Here is a 17,350-nt window from a genome sequence, read left to right on the forward strand (position 1 = left end):
TGTTTCTCAACAAAAAACCAACACATTAAGAAGTTACTAGTCAATAAATGTGAATTTTACTTGCAGAAATTACAAATATCGGGGGAAAATAAGTCACTGAATAGCCAACTTTACTTTAAAGTCATTTTGTATGCTACATGTACTAGTTGACTCGATTAAACATGTGGCATTAGTGTAAATAAGGTGACTTTTCATTCCTTCAGCAATCCAGTCTTAGAAAAACACTGAAGTCCTGAGGACTTCACAGTGAAGATGTCTGCGGGACAACTAGACACTTCAACCACCCGGTTCAAATGCTATCAGTCCACTGATAGGGGATACTACGTGTTAGTTCCCCCATGACCATGGCGCCCACACCCTGGGTGGGGTTGGTGAAAGGGCCTTTCTGTGTGGAGTTTGCGTGTTCTCCCCGTGTTTTTGTGTTCCCTCACAAAAACATGCACACAGTTCTGGGCTATAATTTGGTTAAGGTTAGGTTTAGGGTGAGGGTTAGGTTTTAGTGACAAAACATCTACAAAACATCTACTGAGCCTAAGTTTAGTTTTCAATAGCAGTAGCTGGGAAAGCCATTAGCAACCCAAAGAATAATGACAAAAATCTAGCGGGTAGACAGTATCCCATCTACTCACACCATTCAAGGCTCTGATTACACATGATAAATTCCTATTCAGTGGACTGATAGCATTTGAATCCGCTAGCAATATCGTATTGTATCGTGACTCAAGTATCGTGATGTGTATCCCACATCACACTCATTTCCTCATTAATTTGCAAACTAAATGTTCTTGTTTTCTAAATCAATAAAAACATTTTAAAGGGGAAAGAAAAGCAAACCGTATCTGACTGTAATGACTTCTGAAATCTTCAAGGTTTTCTGTTTAATGCTGCAGATATTAAAGTTTATAAAATGGTGACAGATGGTTGGCTGTTCTGTTTCTGACGTGTTGATGGTTGCGTTTCTTCTTTTGTCCTCGTTTCTCTGAAGTTTCTTCATGTTTTTCAGAGGAACGTTGTAAAAACTGAACACGTAAATATATCAAACTTGGACTAACCTCTGAACGGAGTAGATGGAGAGAGTTTAACAACATGGAGCTGCAGATTAACTTACAAAGAGAATGTGAGTGAAGAAGAAACAGACGGGAAAAAGGACGTGTGAGAGAGGCTTTGTAGATGAATGAAATAAACTGTCACGTTTAAAGAAACTTCAGCACATCCTAACAGCTCTTTATTTGCACCGTGGAGACGGCAAGTTACCAACAGCAACAAATACTAACGATTTTAAGAAGGAACAGGGATTCAAACAAACTCAATGCAGAGCTTCAAAAAAAAGTACACGACCACATTGTTCCCTCTGCGTCAAGTTGACGGAGAAGCAGAAATCCGGGTTGAACCTGCAACCCTTGTGGGGAGGGGATCAGGCTCATCATCCACAGCAGGTGGTGGTTGGACTTCTGCGGGTTCTTCTTCTGTGGGTCAGACAGGAGTGGACAGCTGCCCCCGGAGGACGACAACATGAGCTTCATTTGTCACGAGTCACCAGACTTTTCCTCCGGGTGATTTTTCATGTGACTCAGCAAATCAATTCTGCGGCTAAAACCCTTGTTGCACGTCTTGCACAAATACTTCTCGCCCGTGTGTGTGCTTATGTGGCTTTTAAGTTCTGATAATCTAGTAAAGGTTTTGCCGCAGGTGTTGCACAGGTACGGCCTTTCACCAGTGTGGACCCTCGAGTGAACCACCAGGCTAGAACGTTGCCTGTAACTCTTTCCACACGTTTTGCAGATGTAGGGCTTCTCGCCCGTGTGCGTGATTATGTGGCGTTTAAGAGCTGATGAGTCAATAAAGGTTTTTCCGCAGGTGTTGCACAGGTACGGCCTTTCGCCGGTGTGGGTCCTCAAGTGAATCACCAGACTGGAACGTTCTGTGTAACTTTTTCCACATGTTTTGCAGATGTAGGGCTTTTCGCCCGTGTGCCGGGTTATGTGGCGTTTAAGATGTGATAATTTAATAAAGGCGTTGCCACAGGTGTTCATGTGATCCATTAAAATACTACTTTTACTGAACTCTTTCCTGCAAGTGCTGCAAGAAAACGCCTTCTTCCCCGTATGGGTCCTGATCAGCTTTGATTTACAGTTGCTGTCTGACGGGACAACAGCATCTTCTTGGTCACCGTGTCGTGAGTCTGAGCGTAAACTTTCAGTCCCTTCCTCATCTTTGTTTTGAGCTTCAGGAGAAGTGTGCAACAGCAGCTGGCCACAGTTTGGTCCTGGTTCACCATTTTCAACTTTCACATCAGCGACATTGACCAATGAGACATCCACCTCTACTTCCTCGTGCTTCATCTCCTGACCGCTGGAGTCTTCCTCCAGTTCTGTAGTCTGTGGATGCCCTGGTTCCTCCTGGTCCGGGCTGCAGCTCCTCTCTGGTTCCTCCTGGTCCGGGCTGCAGCTCCTCTCTGGTTCCTCCTGGTCCGGGCTGCAGCTCCTCTCTGGTTCCTCCTGGTCCGGGCTGCAGCTCCTCTCTGGTTCCTCCTGGTCCGGGCTGCAGCTCCTCTCCAGGCTATCCAGGTGCTGGTCACTGAAAACCCCGTCCTCCTCCACCTTACAAACATTTTCTTGTAGGAGTTCTGGAATTACAAAAAGGGACAAAACGATTGGATTTTAACAAGTCAAAAGTGCTTCCCAGTGTTGATGGTTTGGTTGTATTTGTGAGGTTTAAAGTTCGAGACAGTCGACAGTTGAAGAATAAAGTTGTTCTAGAAAGGGCTTCTTCCGCGTCATATATAACGATCTAACTACAAGTACTGCATATCAACACCGATATGAACATCCTCCAACCATCATGTTTTTTGCCAGTGTCATATCACATCTTACAAGTTCTAGTTCTAAGTTATAGTGTATAACAAAATAAATGTTGACCGGTTTGAGAAGCAGGTTGATGACATCCGATGGGATGATGGATACACCCATGATGATGTTGAACAAGCATATCAGTCATTTTTCAAGTCTTTCAACTCTGTATTGAACAGGTGCTTTCCTCTTGTCAGTAAAAAAAGAAAACTAGGTCTCTGCATTTAGAAAACCCTGGTTTAAACCAGATCTCCATAAGTCTCTGAAAGCTAAGAATAGATTGTATAAGAAATTCATCAGTAATCCATCCCCAATTAATATAGCAAATTATAAGACATTTCATAACAATTATAATCATCTTGTTAGAACTGCCAAGAAAAAGTACCTTTCCAACAAATTCAATGAGGCTTCTAATAACATAAAAACTACCTGGGGAGTTATTAACCAGCTTCTAAATATGAATAAGTCTACAGTCACTCTTCCATCTCAATTTGTTGATGGAAATCGAGTCTACTCTGACCCATCTGACATTGCATATGTTTTGAACAATTATTTTGTTAATATTGGAACAGTTCTTTCAGAAAGGATAACTCCTTAGCCGGGTCTCCATCTGAGTTTCTGACGGGTTCCCATCCTTCTATTCAGAGCTTCAAACCTCCTACAGAGAAGGAAATCTTGGACATAATGATGTGCCTGAAAGACTCAGCTGCTGGTCATGATGAGGTCAGATCTAACTTCATTATGAAAACTAGACATTCAATTGCTGAGCCTTTCACCCGTATTTTCACCAAATCTCTAGAAACTGGAATAATACCCAATGACCTCAAAATTGCCAAAGTAGTCCCTGTTTACAAATCTGGAAACCATAGTGTATTTAGTAACTACCGGCCCATTTCTGTTCTCCCATGTTTCTCAAAGATCCTGGAAAAATTGGTCTATGACAGAATGATGAAACATTTGCAGGACTGTAATATACTGTATAGGGCTGTGCGATTAATCGATTTTAAATCTAAATCGGATTTATTAATCACAATCGATGTTAAAAAAAAGGAAAATCGGAAAATCGATTTTCCGATTTTTTTCAGAGCTCGTCTAGTCATCTTCGTTTGGTCAAGAAAATTGTAAATGTTGTCACTTTACTAAATTCAAGGAGGATTTACAGTATCTTTCAATCGCACTCCATTCCCAATAGGGAAATGTGTTTGCTATTTTTCTTCAAAAATAAAGATAAAATATTTGAAACAATTTATTCCATTGTCTTTTGTAGTTTTACCAAAAAGAAAAATCGAAATCGAAATCGAAAATTGGGTTTTCAGAGAAAAAAAAAATCGGGATTTTATTTTTGTCCAAAATCGCCCAGCCCTAATACTGTATAAACACCAATATGGATTTAGGAAAAATCCTTCTACAGAAATGACTTAACTTCAATTGGTTGATAAAATTCACACTGCAATCAATAATAATGAATACGCTTTGGGAATGTTTCTTGATTTATCCAAAGCTTTTGACACAGTTAATTTTGATATTCTTATTAAAAAATTATTACACTATGGATTTGCTGTAATCACTCCTGTGTGGCTTTTGAATTATATTCATAACCGTCAGCAATTTGTTATCATTTATGGTAAATCATCAGAGAGGGCCACCTTAAAATGCGGGGTGCCCCCAGGGGTCTAGGGCCCCTGTTGTTTTTGATTCATATAAATGATTTGGCTGCAGCCTTGTCCCCTTGTTTCTCGTACTTTTTTGCCAATGATACAAACATATTTATTTCACATAATGATTTTTCATCTCTAATGGGAAAGGCTAACCATGATTTAGAAAACATTTCAAAATGGTTTAAAATTAACAAACTATCACTGAATATAAAAAATCTAATTTTATTATATTTTACATCAAAAAATAAAATATATTGTAAATCTAACACCGGCCTGTCTATAGGAGACGACCCGCTCACTCAGGTTAACAACCATCCTTGGTGTAATTATCCATGAAGGTTTAAGCTGGAAAAACCACATCAACCACGTCAGTAAAAAAATATCTAAATCTATTGGTATTATTAGCAAAGTCCGTAGTTTGGTGAATTGTCTCCCAACTCTTTATTATAGCTCGATATATCCATATCTCATATACTGTAATATTATTTGGGGAGCTACCTATAACACACATCTTCATATGTTGCAAAAAAAGATTCTGCAGGATTGCCACACACTAATGAAGTTTTAAAAGCACCTAAATTATTACAGTTTCTGACCTCTCTCTTACAAGTATGTTTTAAATATGCTAATGATCCCTCTGATTGGTATAAATCACTTATTAAACAGATTCCAAAGTCAACTAAAAGCGACCCTAGGGTCCCTCTTAATTATAGAGGAATCAGCCTCTGATTCCTCTAGTACAGTTCATAAACTGTTTTCTAATATTTTAAATTTTAGGCTGTATCAGTACCTAGAGGAGGAAAACATTTTAGTGGAGGAGCAGAATGGGTTCAGAAAACATAGATCCTGTCTAGATTGTCTAGATATTTATACCCTGTGTACTGTAATAAGAGCTAGAATTTTTGAAGGAAAGTCTTGGTTTTATTGATTTTCAAAAAGCTTTTCATTGTGTGCACAGAGACTTGTTGGAGTTTAAACTTGTGTCGGCTGGGTTTGACGGTTTATTTTACAAAGCAGTGCGTACGATTCATAGTAAAAGTGCACATGCACCCAAAAGCCGAAAATGGCGTGTGCACAAAAAAATCTGGATACATAAAACCGTGTGCACGCACACTTGCACGCAATGTTCGCTTCATAAATCACAGTCCAGCTGGAAGATTGCGCATGTGAATTTCGCCTCCTACCCCACCCTCTACACACCCGTTTTTGTACCATAAATGGGCAATGCAAACTCCATGATGACTGTATTTCCATATGAATGAGCCACCTTTATAATCTATTTATTGTTCTGACAGCTCAGGTCCCTTTTAAACAAAGTATATCTCTTTTGTGCACTTTATTTTTATATATTTGGCAGATGTAAAGCATACATGTGTATGTTTTCTGTGTTAGTCCATTTAGTTTTTTTTTTTTTTATCAATACTTTAAAAGCTCAGGGATGTTCAAGGAGCAACCTGTTTGTGAACTTTCTGAAGATTATCTGCACTGTGAATTTACACTGTCAGTTCTGTTTCGAATGGTTGGAATTTAATGCTTTTTTGTTTTGTTTTTTTTATCCGATTCATCGATTAATCGAAAAAATAATCGACAGATTAATCGATTATTAAAGGGGACATATTATGAAAAACACGTTTTTTCTTGTTTTAACATATATAGGCCCGGTTTCACAGACAAGGCTTAAGCCTAGTCTCAGACTAAAATGCTGTTTGAGCTGGCTTAACTTTAAGTCACTTGCACAGACATATCTTAAAATAGTCATAGATTTAGTCTGTTCTGGATTAAACAAAACCAATTGCAAAAGGGTGGATTAGAGCTACTCTAGGACTAAATTTAAGTTTATATTAATCCTGCAAAGAGGCAGGTTTAACTTCAGCTTAGTACTGTTTGTGAAAGGGAGCACAGATGTTTTGGGAGCATGGAGTATTTGGAATATCTAAATGAAGACCAATATTCGCTACAGAGGCCAGCCAGACAAATACCTGTGGATAGGAGTAATCCATTGAATCAGTTTGATGAAATAACTTTCCGAAACCGCTTTCGTATGTACAAAGAAGATGTACTGGAGATAATTACTTTGCTTGAGCCTAGACTTTCCTCCATGTCTCATAAAGGAAGGCCTGTACCCAGTTCTCTCCAAGTTCTGATAACTTTGAGATTCTTGGCATCTGGAACCTTTCATCGTGAAACTGGTGATTTGTGTGGTGTCAGCAAAGCAACAGTGTTTAGAATAGTTCACAATGTCTGCAGTGCCATTTGTGAACTGAGAAATCTGTACATTAAGTTCCCTGATGCTGCTGAGCAAACCAACTATAAATCGTGATTCTACGAATATGGGAACTTCCCAGGAGTGATTGGCTGTATTGATGGATGTCATGTTGAAATCAAGTGTCCATCAACTCCTGATGCTGAGGAGTACAGGAACCGTAAGAACTGGTTTTCCATCAATGTTCAGGCTGTATGCACTCCCAATTTAGAGTTTCCAAACATTGTCGCCCATTTGAAGGGAGCAACACATGACTCAAGGATTTTTCACAACTCTTCATTGTGTGCTCAGTTTGAGAGAGGGCAACATAGCGGAATACTAATTGGTGACAGTGCATATGCGCAGAGTTCCTATTTATTCACACCTTGGCCACATCCCACAACAACTGAGCAGCAAAGATATAACAAAGCTCATATTCGCACTAGAAGGATTGGTCGAGCGTATGTTTGGGGTGTGGACAAATCAATTCCAGTGTTTATGCAATACACTTCGTTTTGAGCCAAGAAGATGCTGCAAGGTGATCATTGCTACAGCTGTGCTGCACAACTACCTGAAGCTGTACAACTACCTAAAGCAGTATAATTGTCCTGACCCTCCAATGGAAGACCAGAATGATTCAGATGTGCCCATGCCAGTCCAACGAGGACTTGCACTCAGAGCTGCTTTCACATTGCAGTGCAATAGTGTGCTGAAAAATTAAATGAGAAACTCAACCAAGGCTGTCCTAAAATTTAGGTTGTGGTGACTACAATACTCACACTCTTGTCAAGTGTATTTCATTACATTACATAGCTATCTCATGCATCTTTCTTTGAACAACTCTCTCTTCTAATTTCATATCCAATTCGACCTATAGAATTCTCATTTTCATGTCATGCTCTTCTTTCAGATATTTCATTTTCTGCTCATGAACTTCTAAGGCTAACTTTTCATGCATTGACATCCTTTTTGGTCTCTGCTGGAAGGTTTTGGCAGCATCTTTTCTCTGGGATGCCATGCCAGATGTGGAAGGTGCACAGTCACTGTGCACTGGCTCTTCCACCAGGGTTAGAATAATTTCCTCTGGGAAAAGAACACCGTTAGATACAAAAGTGTGGTTACATTTTAATTTGCATTGAATTCACTGCAAATGGCAGCCCAAGCATTGTTCTTCTTATGTTCAACAGCAGCACTATGCCCTTTACTTTCAATAACAGCTTGATTTCCCAAAATTTGTTTAAGTAGAGTTTTTTTTCATACTCAGTATAGTTCTTTGAGCGTGTTCTTTTAGCTTCAACCATGTTTGGTGTCAAAATTCCCTCCAGCAAAACTGTCCTCAATTCCATTCCAGGTTTTTGTGAGCACCATTAGGCTAACAGACTGTGCTCCCACTTAAGCTAATGAGGTGTTCTGCTTTAAGCTTACTCCAGGACTCCACAGTCTGGGACTAACTAAGACAAATATAAGCCACGCTCATGCAAGCCACTTAAATGACCTAGCTTTACTAGTCTGACTTAGGCCTAATCCTGGCTTGATATAAGCCTTGTCTGTGAAACCGGGCCATAAAGTGGTCTCCCCTCACCCTGACAGCAGAGGGGAGATGAAATCCCATGAATTTCTGCAAGGTCTCTGACCCCCGCCTCACAGAATCCCCCAGTGTCACGTGAATTTTTTGGAGCCGATTAGAATCTGCGCCTAGGGTGACATCACCCGAGGCGCAGAGGTTCGGCCTCCGCTGCTGAAACCACGCCCACAACCAGCTCTCTCCGCCGGCTGGCGCTTCAGCCATTGTTTAGAAGCGGTGGCTGTTTGAACAGCGAGGGAGAGTAGAAATTAGGTTTTGCATCGACATTTACCTTTATAAAAGGATCAGTTCCCACAGCACAGACCCGATAACTGCACACGAGTCAGCGGTAAGTTCCTTTTTTTTTTAATGTTATTTATATTTGTATAATCTTTGCATGGGCTAAGTATTTAGCTTAGCTCCGGAGCACCGGAGCTGCTCACGGACCGGACCGTCGAGGAGCCCCGGGCTCGGGGCTCTATTAGTACCGTAATACATTTTTCTTCTGTGGTTTCAGATCTTTCAAGCACCTGGAGCTGTTCACATTCAGAAGACGCGCGGTCCTTCCTTGAGCCAGCAATAGTGCATACATTTTATTTATATATTTTAACAATAAGGTTGCCATTTGTGAAAATTCAGTGTTGTGATTTCTTTACAGTTAACATGATTCATTTGTCATGTAACATAAGAAGTGAAATGATGAGGAATTGGAGTAAATAACCGTGGTGTACCTGTTTAGAATTAAATTCAATCTTCCTGTTTGAAGACGAGGTGACTAAAGGCTGATTTATGGTTCCGCGTTACACCAACGCAGAGCCTACGGCGTAGGTACGTGTCGATTTAACGCAGAACCGTGGACACGCTTTGCTACGCAGCCGCTGCTGTTCTCCCCGGAGCGACGCTTTGTCTCCTCCCCTGCTACACGTCATTCAAGCAGCCAATCAGCACAGATCCTCATTATCATAGCCCCCCCCGCCCTGAAAATGAATGACAGAAAAAGGCTTTAGAAGCGGAAAAAATAAAAACATGGCCCAGAGACTGAATTTCTGATTTATGTAGAAAAAACAAGCTTTAGATTGTTTTTAAGACATTCAAGGCCTGTTTAGAATATACATTAAATGCCATAATATGTCCCCTTTAAAATAATCTTTAGTTGCAGCCCTAAAGTATTGTTCCTTCCAGTTTCATTTTCTTTGCCATGTAAAGATTTTTTTCAGCTCAACAGTGATATTCACCATTTTAATACAAGACAGGCTAATCTAGGGGTGGGCGGTACACCGGTGTCATAGTCATCACCGGTGTGAAACTGCGCCACGACATGGATTTTGCAATACCGTCAATACCGTAATAAATCAATTATAAAATGATTAGCCTAAATAAGGCATTAAAAACTTCTGTGATATGCAAGGTTTGCTGCCGTGTTGTGACAGCAAGAGGTTGATACACAAGCAACCTGTTTCATCACTTAAAAAACACGCACGCCCGTGAATATGAAGAGGCAACCCGGGCCAAAACGAGCGCAAGTGGGACCAGCAGCTGGTCCCGCTGGGACCGCTGCTCCGCTGGTGCTGCTGAGCAACACCAGCGGAGCACGTCCCAAGACTACACAGCTTTCACTGCAGGCATCGTGCTGCTACACCTTATGACAAGAGTAGTAAGAAATGCAGGGCTTAAAGTATTCCGGCACCGTGCCGGATCTCCGGCGTACAGAGTTTTTTTCTCGGCGTGCGAGTTTGACTGCTTTGAAAAAGAAAAAAAAAAAAAAAAAAAAGGTTTGAGTCAACAAAGTTCGTCTACCAATGGAATGAGAGGAAAGCAGCTCTGGCTCAACCAAACTAACACTAGCCAATCAGAAGTAGAGCTGGGCGGGTCTTTGACGGCTGCGGAGCGCAGAGCGCTGTTTCAACCTGCTGGAATAAGAATCACCGACTTCAAGATGGAGAAAAAAATAATGAATGTCAGTTTAAAAGAATCTTTTTGCCCAGAAGAAAAAAAGAGTGACAAAAAAATACCCATAACCATGTTCTTCTCTCGAAAAAACACACCTGTACCGCGGGCTTTAGAAGAAAAAGACGCTACAGCGCGAGTCGGGATGGAGCGGCTCAGAAGAGCAGGGAAATACGTGCGAGGCGGTGCTGAACTCCGCAATTTGAAGCTTTGCATAATAATTGTAAAAAAAAAAAAAGGGTTGCTACTATGTGAATATCACTTATCACGGGTTCTTTTTGGAACGTAACCCTCTCGAAAAACAAGGGATTACTGTATATGAATACTCATGGCATAAACCTGTCAAGTTTTGGATTTAAAATTAAGGGAAATTTTCCACCACCCGCTGTCCAACCAGCCCAACCGAGGTCCAGTATTACATTTTAAGACAGGTTTACAAAATATTTAAAATATAATATAATAAAAATAAATAAATATATATATATATATATATATATATATGTAAGATCTTTAGGTTTTTTGGCAAATAAATATGTTGAGAATGCATAATACTCTCCCATGTCTCTTTTTGATAAGGATACTACCATTTACTTATTATATTATAAAAATATTAACCTTATTCCCAAAACGTACCAAAAAATACTGTGATATTATACCGTCACCGTTCAAAAGATGAAAAATACCGTGATATTAATTTTAGGTCATATCGCCCACCCCTAGGCTAATCATTTAAATCTCCTGAAGTTCCGTACTGGTTTGTGTCAGTTCTCCATCAGATACAGTTATGGAACACCTACAGCAATCTCGTCTACCTCTACTTCATTCAATCATTTTAAACGTAAGCTCAGGACACATTTAATTGATCAGATTACCTAGTGATATTTCTAGATAATTTTTTTCGTTTATCATGTAGATACCATGTATTCTATTCATGCTGCTGTTTATTTGCTTTGTCTTTGTTTTTAGAATGCAATCATGTATTCTGCATATTTTAAATCTTTGTACAATCTTTTGCTGTATTTTACAGGCAGAGGCCTCGTATAAGCCCCTTGGGCTTTTTGCCTCAACTGAGCACGACTGCGGTCCGGCAAACCGTCATTCGTATTTACGGTCAAATCAGCCGCTCCTAAATGTTCATGTGCTCTTATTTCAGCCTTTACGGTAAATGAATGAATGAGGCTCAGAAACGGAAAGATATTAAAGGAGCATGACGCTCCTTTTAAGAAATTAGACTCTCTAGCGCCACCCTTGACCACGACGGCCGTTGGGGGTACTGCAGCCAACAGTGAAGCCGGCACAGGAGAACGGGGAGAACGCTCATGCAGCGTCATGTGACGTCACATCCGCAGGACAGCGCGGGAAATTCGGCCCCACAATTGCAGCACATTTTGCAGCACACAGCCTGTTCAAGGCAACGAAGAGATACCGTATTTTCACGACCATTCGGTGCACCGTGTGAAAAGGCGCACCCTCAGTTTTGTGTGTCATTTTTGGATTTTAAACACACATACGGCGCACCGACCCAAAAGGCGCAGTCTACAGACACGGAGCTGCACACACGCGCGCGCCGCAAAACACACACACACGCGCCGCAAAACACACACACAAGAGTGCTTATTTAAAAATAGAGCGGGAGCAAAACTTAGTTTGATATTTTATTTCACTTTTCACATCAAACCCTTCAAAAGGTTCATCTTCTGTTTCCGCATTAAAGAATTTAAAAAAAAACACTGGGTCGCCGCACATAAACCTGTCTCAGCCACTCGATCATCTCTTCATCCATCCAGCCCTTTTCATTTCACTCTGGCTGTAAAAGTCTCTTTAGGAAACGCTTTTCTTTTAAAAATCACCATAGCCGGCAGTTTCTGTCCATCAGCGTGGCAGGCAAGCACAAGAGTAAATAAACTTTTCATACCCCGTTGTGCTGCGGATCCCGACCGCGGCGGTCCCGGGTCCCGCTACGCTTCCCCGCGCCCCGGGTCCCGGCTCCGCTCCCCCGCGCTGGTCCCGCGTCGCGGCTCCGCTCCCCTGCGCTGGTCCCGCGTCGCTGGTCCCGCGTCGCGGCTCCCGCTCCGGTCCCGCTCCGCTCCGCTCCCCAGCGCTGGTCCCGCTCCCCAGCGCTGGTCCCGCTCCCCAGCGCTGGTCCCGCTCCGCTGGCTCCGCTGGCTCCGCTGGCTCCGCTGGCTCCGCTCCCCAGCGCTGGTCCCGCTCCGCTGGCTCCGCTGGCTCCGCTAGCTCCGCTGGCTCCGCTGGCTCCGCTCCCCAGCGCTGGTCCCGCTCCGCTGGCTCCGCTCCCCAGCGCTGGTCCCGCTCCGCTGGCTCCGCTCCCAAGCGCTGGTCCCGCTCCGCTGGCTCCGCTGGCTCCGCTCCCAAGCGCTGGTCCCGCTCCGCTGGCTCTGCTCCGCTCCCCAGCGCTGGTCCCGCGCCGCTGGTCCCGCGCCGCTGGTCCCGCGCCGCTGGTCCCGCGCCGCTGGTCCCGCGCCCCAGCGCTGGTCCCGCTCCCCAGCGCTGGTCCCGCTCCGCTGGTCCCGCTCCCCAGCGCTGGTCCCGCTCCGCTGGTCCCGCTCCGCTGGTCCCGCTCCCCAGCGCTGGTCCCGCGTCCTGCTCCCGGGTCCCGCTCCACACCCCCTGCGCTGCTCCCAGGTCCCGCTCCACACCCCCCGCGCTGGTCCCGGGTCCCGCTCCGCTCCCCCGCGCTGGTCCTGCTCCGCTCCCCCGCGCTGGTCCCGCGTCCCGGGTTCTGCTCCGCCCCCCCCCGCGCTGGTCCGCGCCGGTCCGCGCTGGTCCCCGTTAACTCCACCGTGTGATTCACCTAACGTGAGCGGCACGGCTGCAGAATGAGCGGAAGCTCTCCATCTTTTCCATATAATCCGCCGGGCGCTGCTGCTGCGCTGGCCCCGTTTCATGAAGCGAAAGCACCAAGACGGACCTCCATGAAAATGTTAAATTTTCATTTCTTCCGCCTGTGCTTCACACGCCCCCTTCTCCCTTTACCGTTCTCATGGTGGCCGTCCACCTTACATTACCGTAATACAGGTAATAGATACGGCGCACCGTTTCATTGGGCGGGGTTTCATGGGACATTTAAAGAAAAAAAAAGAATTTTATGTGCGCCTTATGGTCGCGAAAATACGGTACACTAAAGGCTCATTCTTTTTGGTTTGGAACGCTTCATCTGACATTATTACTAGAAAACTTAAAAAATACTAATTTTTTTCATAAATCCTGCCTCATGCTCCTTTAAGTACTGAGTTTGAGATAAAGCAGATATGTTTTTTTCATATAGCCATACTTCCACTGTAATATTTACACGCTATTACTGTAAAAGAAAAGGATGAAACACTTTTCTTTTAAGATCTAAACTTCAAACACCTTACTTTTCTAAAAAGGTCAGTCTCCTTTTTCGCTTAAGGTTCGGTTTTGCAGGACTATAAAAATTAATTTTCCCATAATTTCACCCAATGCCCCATATAGCCCTCGTCACAACTACAATCACTACAGGCACAGTGAATTTCAAACAATTTTACAGTACAAATATTGAAATATTAACATCTAAACTTCAAACATCTTACTTTTCTACAAATGTCAATCGGCTTTTTTGCTTCAGGTTCTGTTTTGCAGAGACTGTAAAAATGAATTCTCCAATACCCTATATAGCCCTCTTCATAACTAGAATCACTACAGGCACAGTGAATTTCAAACAATTTTACTGTACAAATATTGAAATATTAACATCTAAACTTCAAACAATTTACTTTTCTACAAAGGTCAATCAGCTTTTTTGCTCCAGGTTCGGTTTTGCAGAGACTATAAAAATTAATTCACCCATAATTTCACCCAATACCTCATATAGCCCTCTTCACAAATGCAATCACTACAAGCATGCTTAATTTCAAACAGTTTTACTGTAGAAATATTGAAATATTAAGGTGTAAACTTCAAACACTACTTTTTTTACAAAGGTCAGTTGCCTTTGTTGCAGAGACTGTAAAAATGAATTATTCCATAATTTCAGCTAATACCTCAGATACCTCTCTTCAGGACTACAATCACTGCAAGTATGCTTCATTTCAAACAATTTTACTGTACAAATATTGAAATATTAAGATCTGAACTTCAAACTTTTCACTACAGGTCTGCTCAATTTCACATTGACTGTACTTTTATAATCCACACAGAATCACAGGCTCAGTCCCGTCACCACAATCGCCTCATTGTTTTATAATCATCCTTAAGCACACTATGTGGATATTTGATTTAGTTTTAGAATTCATTTTTACAGTCTCTGCAACAAAGGCAACTGACCTTTGTAAAAAAGTAGTTTGAAGTTTACACCTTAATATTTCAATATTTCTAAAGTAAAATTGTTTGAAATTAAGCATGCTTGTAGTGATTTTAGTTATGAAGAGGGGTATATGAGCTATTGGGTGAAATTATGGGAGAATTCATTTTTATAGTCTGCAAAACAGAACCTGAAGCGAAAAAGGCGATTGACCTTTGTAGAAAAGTAAGGTGTTTGAAGTTTAAATGTTAATATTTCAATTTTTCCAGAGTAAAATTGTTTGAAATTCACTGTGCTTGTAGTGATTCTAGTAATGAAGAGGGGCTATATGGGGTATTGGGTGAAATTATGGGAGAATCCATTTTTATAGTCTGCAAAACAGAACCTGAAGTAAAAAAAAAAAAAAAAAAAAGTGTTTTCCTCTTCCTTTTCTTTTACAGTAAGAGTGTGTAAATATTAGTCATACTCATGTGTTCATTCATTCATGTTTCCAGGGTTACGTACCGACTCTGTGGAGTCTGATCTCAGGTTTCAGGACGAGGTCCAACAGTCTGCGCTGACGGTCGAGCTCTTCTTCAAACTCCAACATGGTTTTTTCAAACACTGAGAATATTTCTACAGCAGCTGCTGTTAGTCGCTGACCGATAAACTCTCTCAGATGATTCACCTTAGACATTGTTGAAGAGGAAAAAGAAAGGAAACCACAGAACCGTCCTCCTCACAGGAATCACTGCTCACGTGTTCCGTTCGCTCCAAACTTCCGACCTTCGGCCGGGTGTTACAATCTGGAGTTCCGGCGGAGCTCACGGGTCTACGGATAGTTCCTACTTGCAGTTACAGTAAATATCTCATTTACCAACGAAAATAATTAGAACAAAATACATACAACATTTTCATCACTGGTTTACTAATAATTCTGTCATTTAGCAGACGCTTTTATCCAAAGCGACTTACATCTGAGAAAACAACACAAGCAAGAAGGTTTAGACGGAGTTTTATTTTTTCCGACACAATGAGAGCTGACGCAATTTATATGATAAGCCTCTGATTGTTACTATCAATAAATAAAAGAAAAATATGTTTTTTAATTCATTCTTTATTATTTTTCATAAAACATTTATGTTGTTAAGAAACTTTTATTGCAATGGGCCTCAAAATAATACACATGGTAAGTCTTTAAGACATTAAAACATTTAAACATCCAACTTAGTTTAGTTCAGCGCTTCCAGTCGGTGGATTTATTATTGACGTGCACATGCAGGACTCATGAGTCACCGTTTGGCATTAAAATAAAAAAGTAAGTTAAGTCAGAGGGAAGGTAAACTTCGGATGGTTCGACCAGAGGGAACACAGGGAAGGAAATGAGGATCAATTAACATGATTTTGGTGTGAAAATATAGATATACAAGACACATTTAAAGCTGCAGTTTCCAACATTTAACCACTAGAGGGAATAAAGATCCCAAACTAACCCCCAAACTCAGAATGACGGTTCATTCATGCAGGAATCACCCACAGGTTTTCTGCAGGGGTTTGTAGCCTCTTTTTCCTCTTATTGTGGCAGGTTAGAATTATATAAAGCAAGAAGTTTAATGCGTAATTAGTGGCGTGTCCTTTTGATTGGCATTAATTTGTCCAACCTGTAAATAAATACTTTTTCTAAGAATTGGTGTCTGTCTTCAGTTCTGTACAGTGGGATGACTTTTGCAGTTTTTGTATTTTTATTTGGAAATGTCAATCCTTCAATAAACTTTTTGATTATTGTCATATCAAAACAGTTGTCACCTTGTTTTTACATTTACTTACAATATCTATGATTTCTCTCTCCTCCACAGCTGTGAGAAACATTGAATCTGGATTTCTACTTATTGTTTCCTTCCATCCATCAGCTGATCCAGGATCACACATTTTTCTGCCAGATTTGGTCCAACACTCACAAAATACCTGTAAAAATTATTAACAACCTCATTCATATCATTAATGACTTCATTGTTATTGGTTAAATATTGTGGATAATTCGTCTGTCTTGAACTTTTCCTAATGGCATCGTTCAATATATTCCAAATACATAAATAACATTATTTTTAGTCCTTATTCATGAAGGAATTCATGTCCCTCTCCATGAAGGCAAGTGGTCTCTGCCCTGAAACAGCAAAGTCCTCCCTCCATTATCATGTTATTATTTTAATTATTATTGTAATTATTATTACAAAAGTGCATCTCCACTCGTTGAGTTTGCACTTTAAAAGAGATGGAAAATGGACTAGTACCAAAAGCCAGGCTCCACAAGGTTTTGAGGAACTGCAAGTTTCTGCTACAGAAGGAATCTCCAACCTGTGCTTCAGTCTCTGAGAATCCTTGTGGCAGGAAGTTATCAAAAACAACTGCAATGCATTTGATGGACATAAAATCTGCCTTCTTTCATGGACTAGAAATGTGGAGAGACATTTTCATTAAACCTTCTCCAGAGACCAAAAGAGCAGATCATGTTTTTTTAACCCACATCAACTCCATGGTTCCTGACACAGTGGATTCCTATCAGTTTTCCTACCGAGCCAACAGATCAGTGGAAGAAGCGATGGCTTCGGCTTCACTTCACCTTCCAACACCTGGACAGGATGAACATGCACGGCTTCTGTCCCTGGATGTGTCATTTGATGAAGCCAAGATCAGTGAAATAACAATCTGGATCAAAATGACGTGATTGAGGAAGTTGAGGATAAAAGACAAAAGTGCATCTCCACTTTTCAACTTCATTTGATGACATTTCTCTTTCCACATTGTTTTCTGAACTAAATGCCGGTTGTA

At 41.6% G+C, this 17,350-nt stretch overlaps 1 protein-coding gene across 1 annotated transcript; it reads right to left on the reverse strand.

The window, feature by feature from the left end:
* Window positions 1–1,058: 1,058 nt before the first annotated feature.
* Window positions 1,059–15,275, reverse strand: LOC133452329 (zinc finger protein OZF-like). The gene is made up of 2 exons (XM_061731575.1): window positions 15,047–15,275; window positions 1,059–2,626 (listed from the first exon to the last, which is right to left on the reverse strand). Exons 1-2 carry the CDS (start codon window positions 15,216–15,218, stop codon window positions 1,527–1,529), a joined length of 1,272 nt encoding a protein of 423 aa, XP_061587559.1. The 5' UTR covers window positions 15,219–15,275; the 3' UTR covers window positions 1,059–1,526.
* Between the last annotated feature and the right edge of the window lie 2,075 nt (window positions 15,276–17,350).

This window comes from Cololabis saira, chromosome 10 (assembly GCF_033807715.1).
Source record: "Cololabis saira isolate AMF1-May2022 chromosome 10, fColSai1.1, whole genome shotgun sequence".
NCBI lineage: Eukaryota > Metazoa > Chordata > Actinopteri > Beloniformes > Belonidae > Cololabis > Cololabis saira.

What these genes read in the sequence shown, in the direction of transcription:
- LOC133452329 (XM_061731575.1), bottom strand. Translation starts at nt 15,218, where the DNA reads ATGTCTAAGGTGAATCATCTGAGAGAGTTTATCGGTCAGCGACTAACA. An exon ending in GATCAGACTCCACAGAGTCG is followed by an intron (nt 2,627 to 15,046) that starts GTACGTAACCCT and finishes TTGTAATTCCAG; the next exon opens with AACTCCTACAAGAAAATGTT.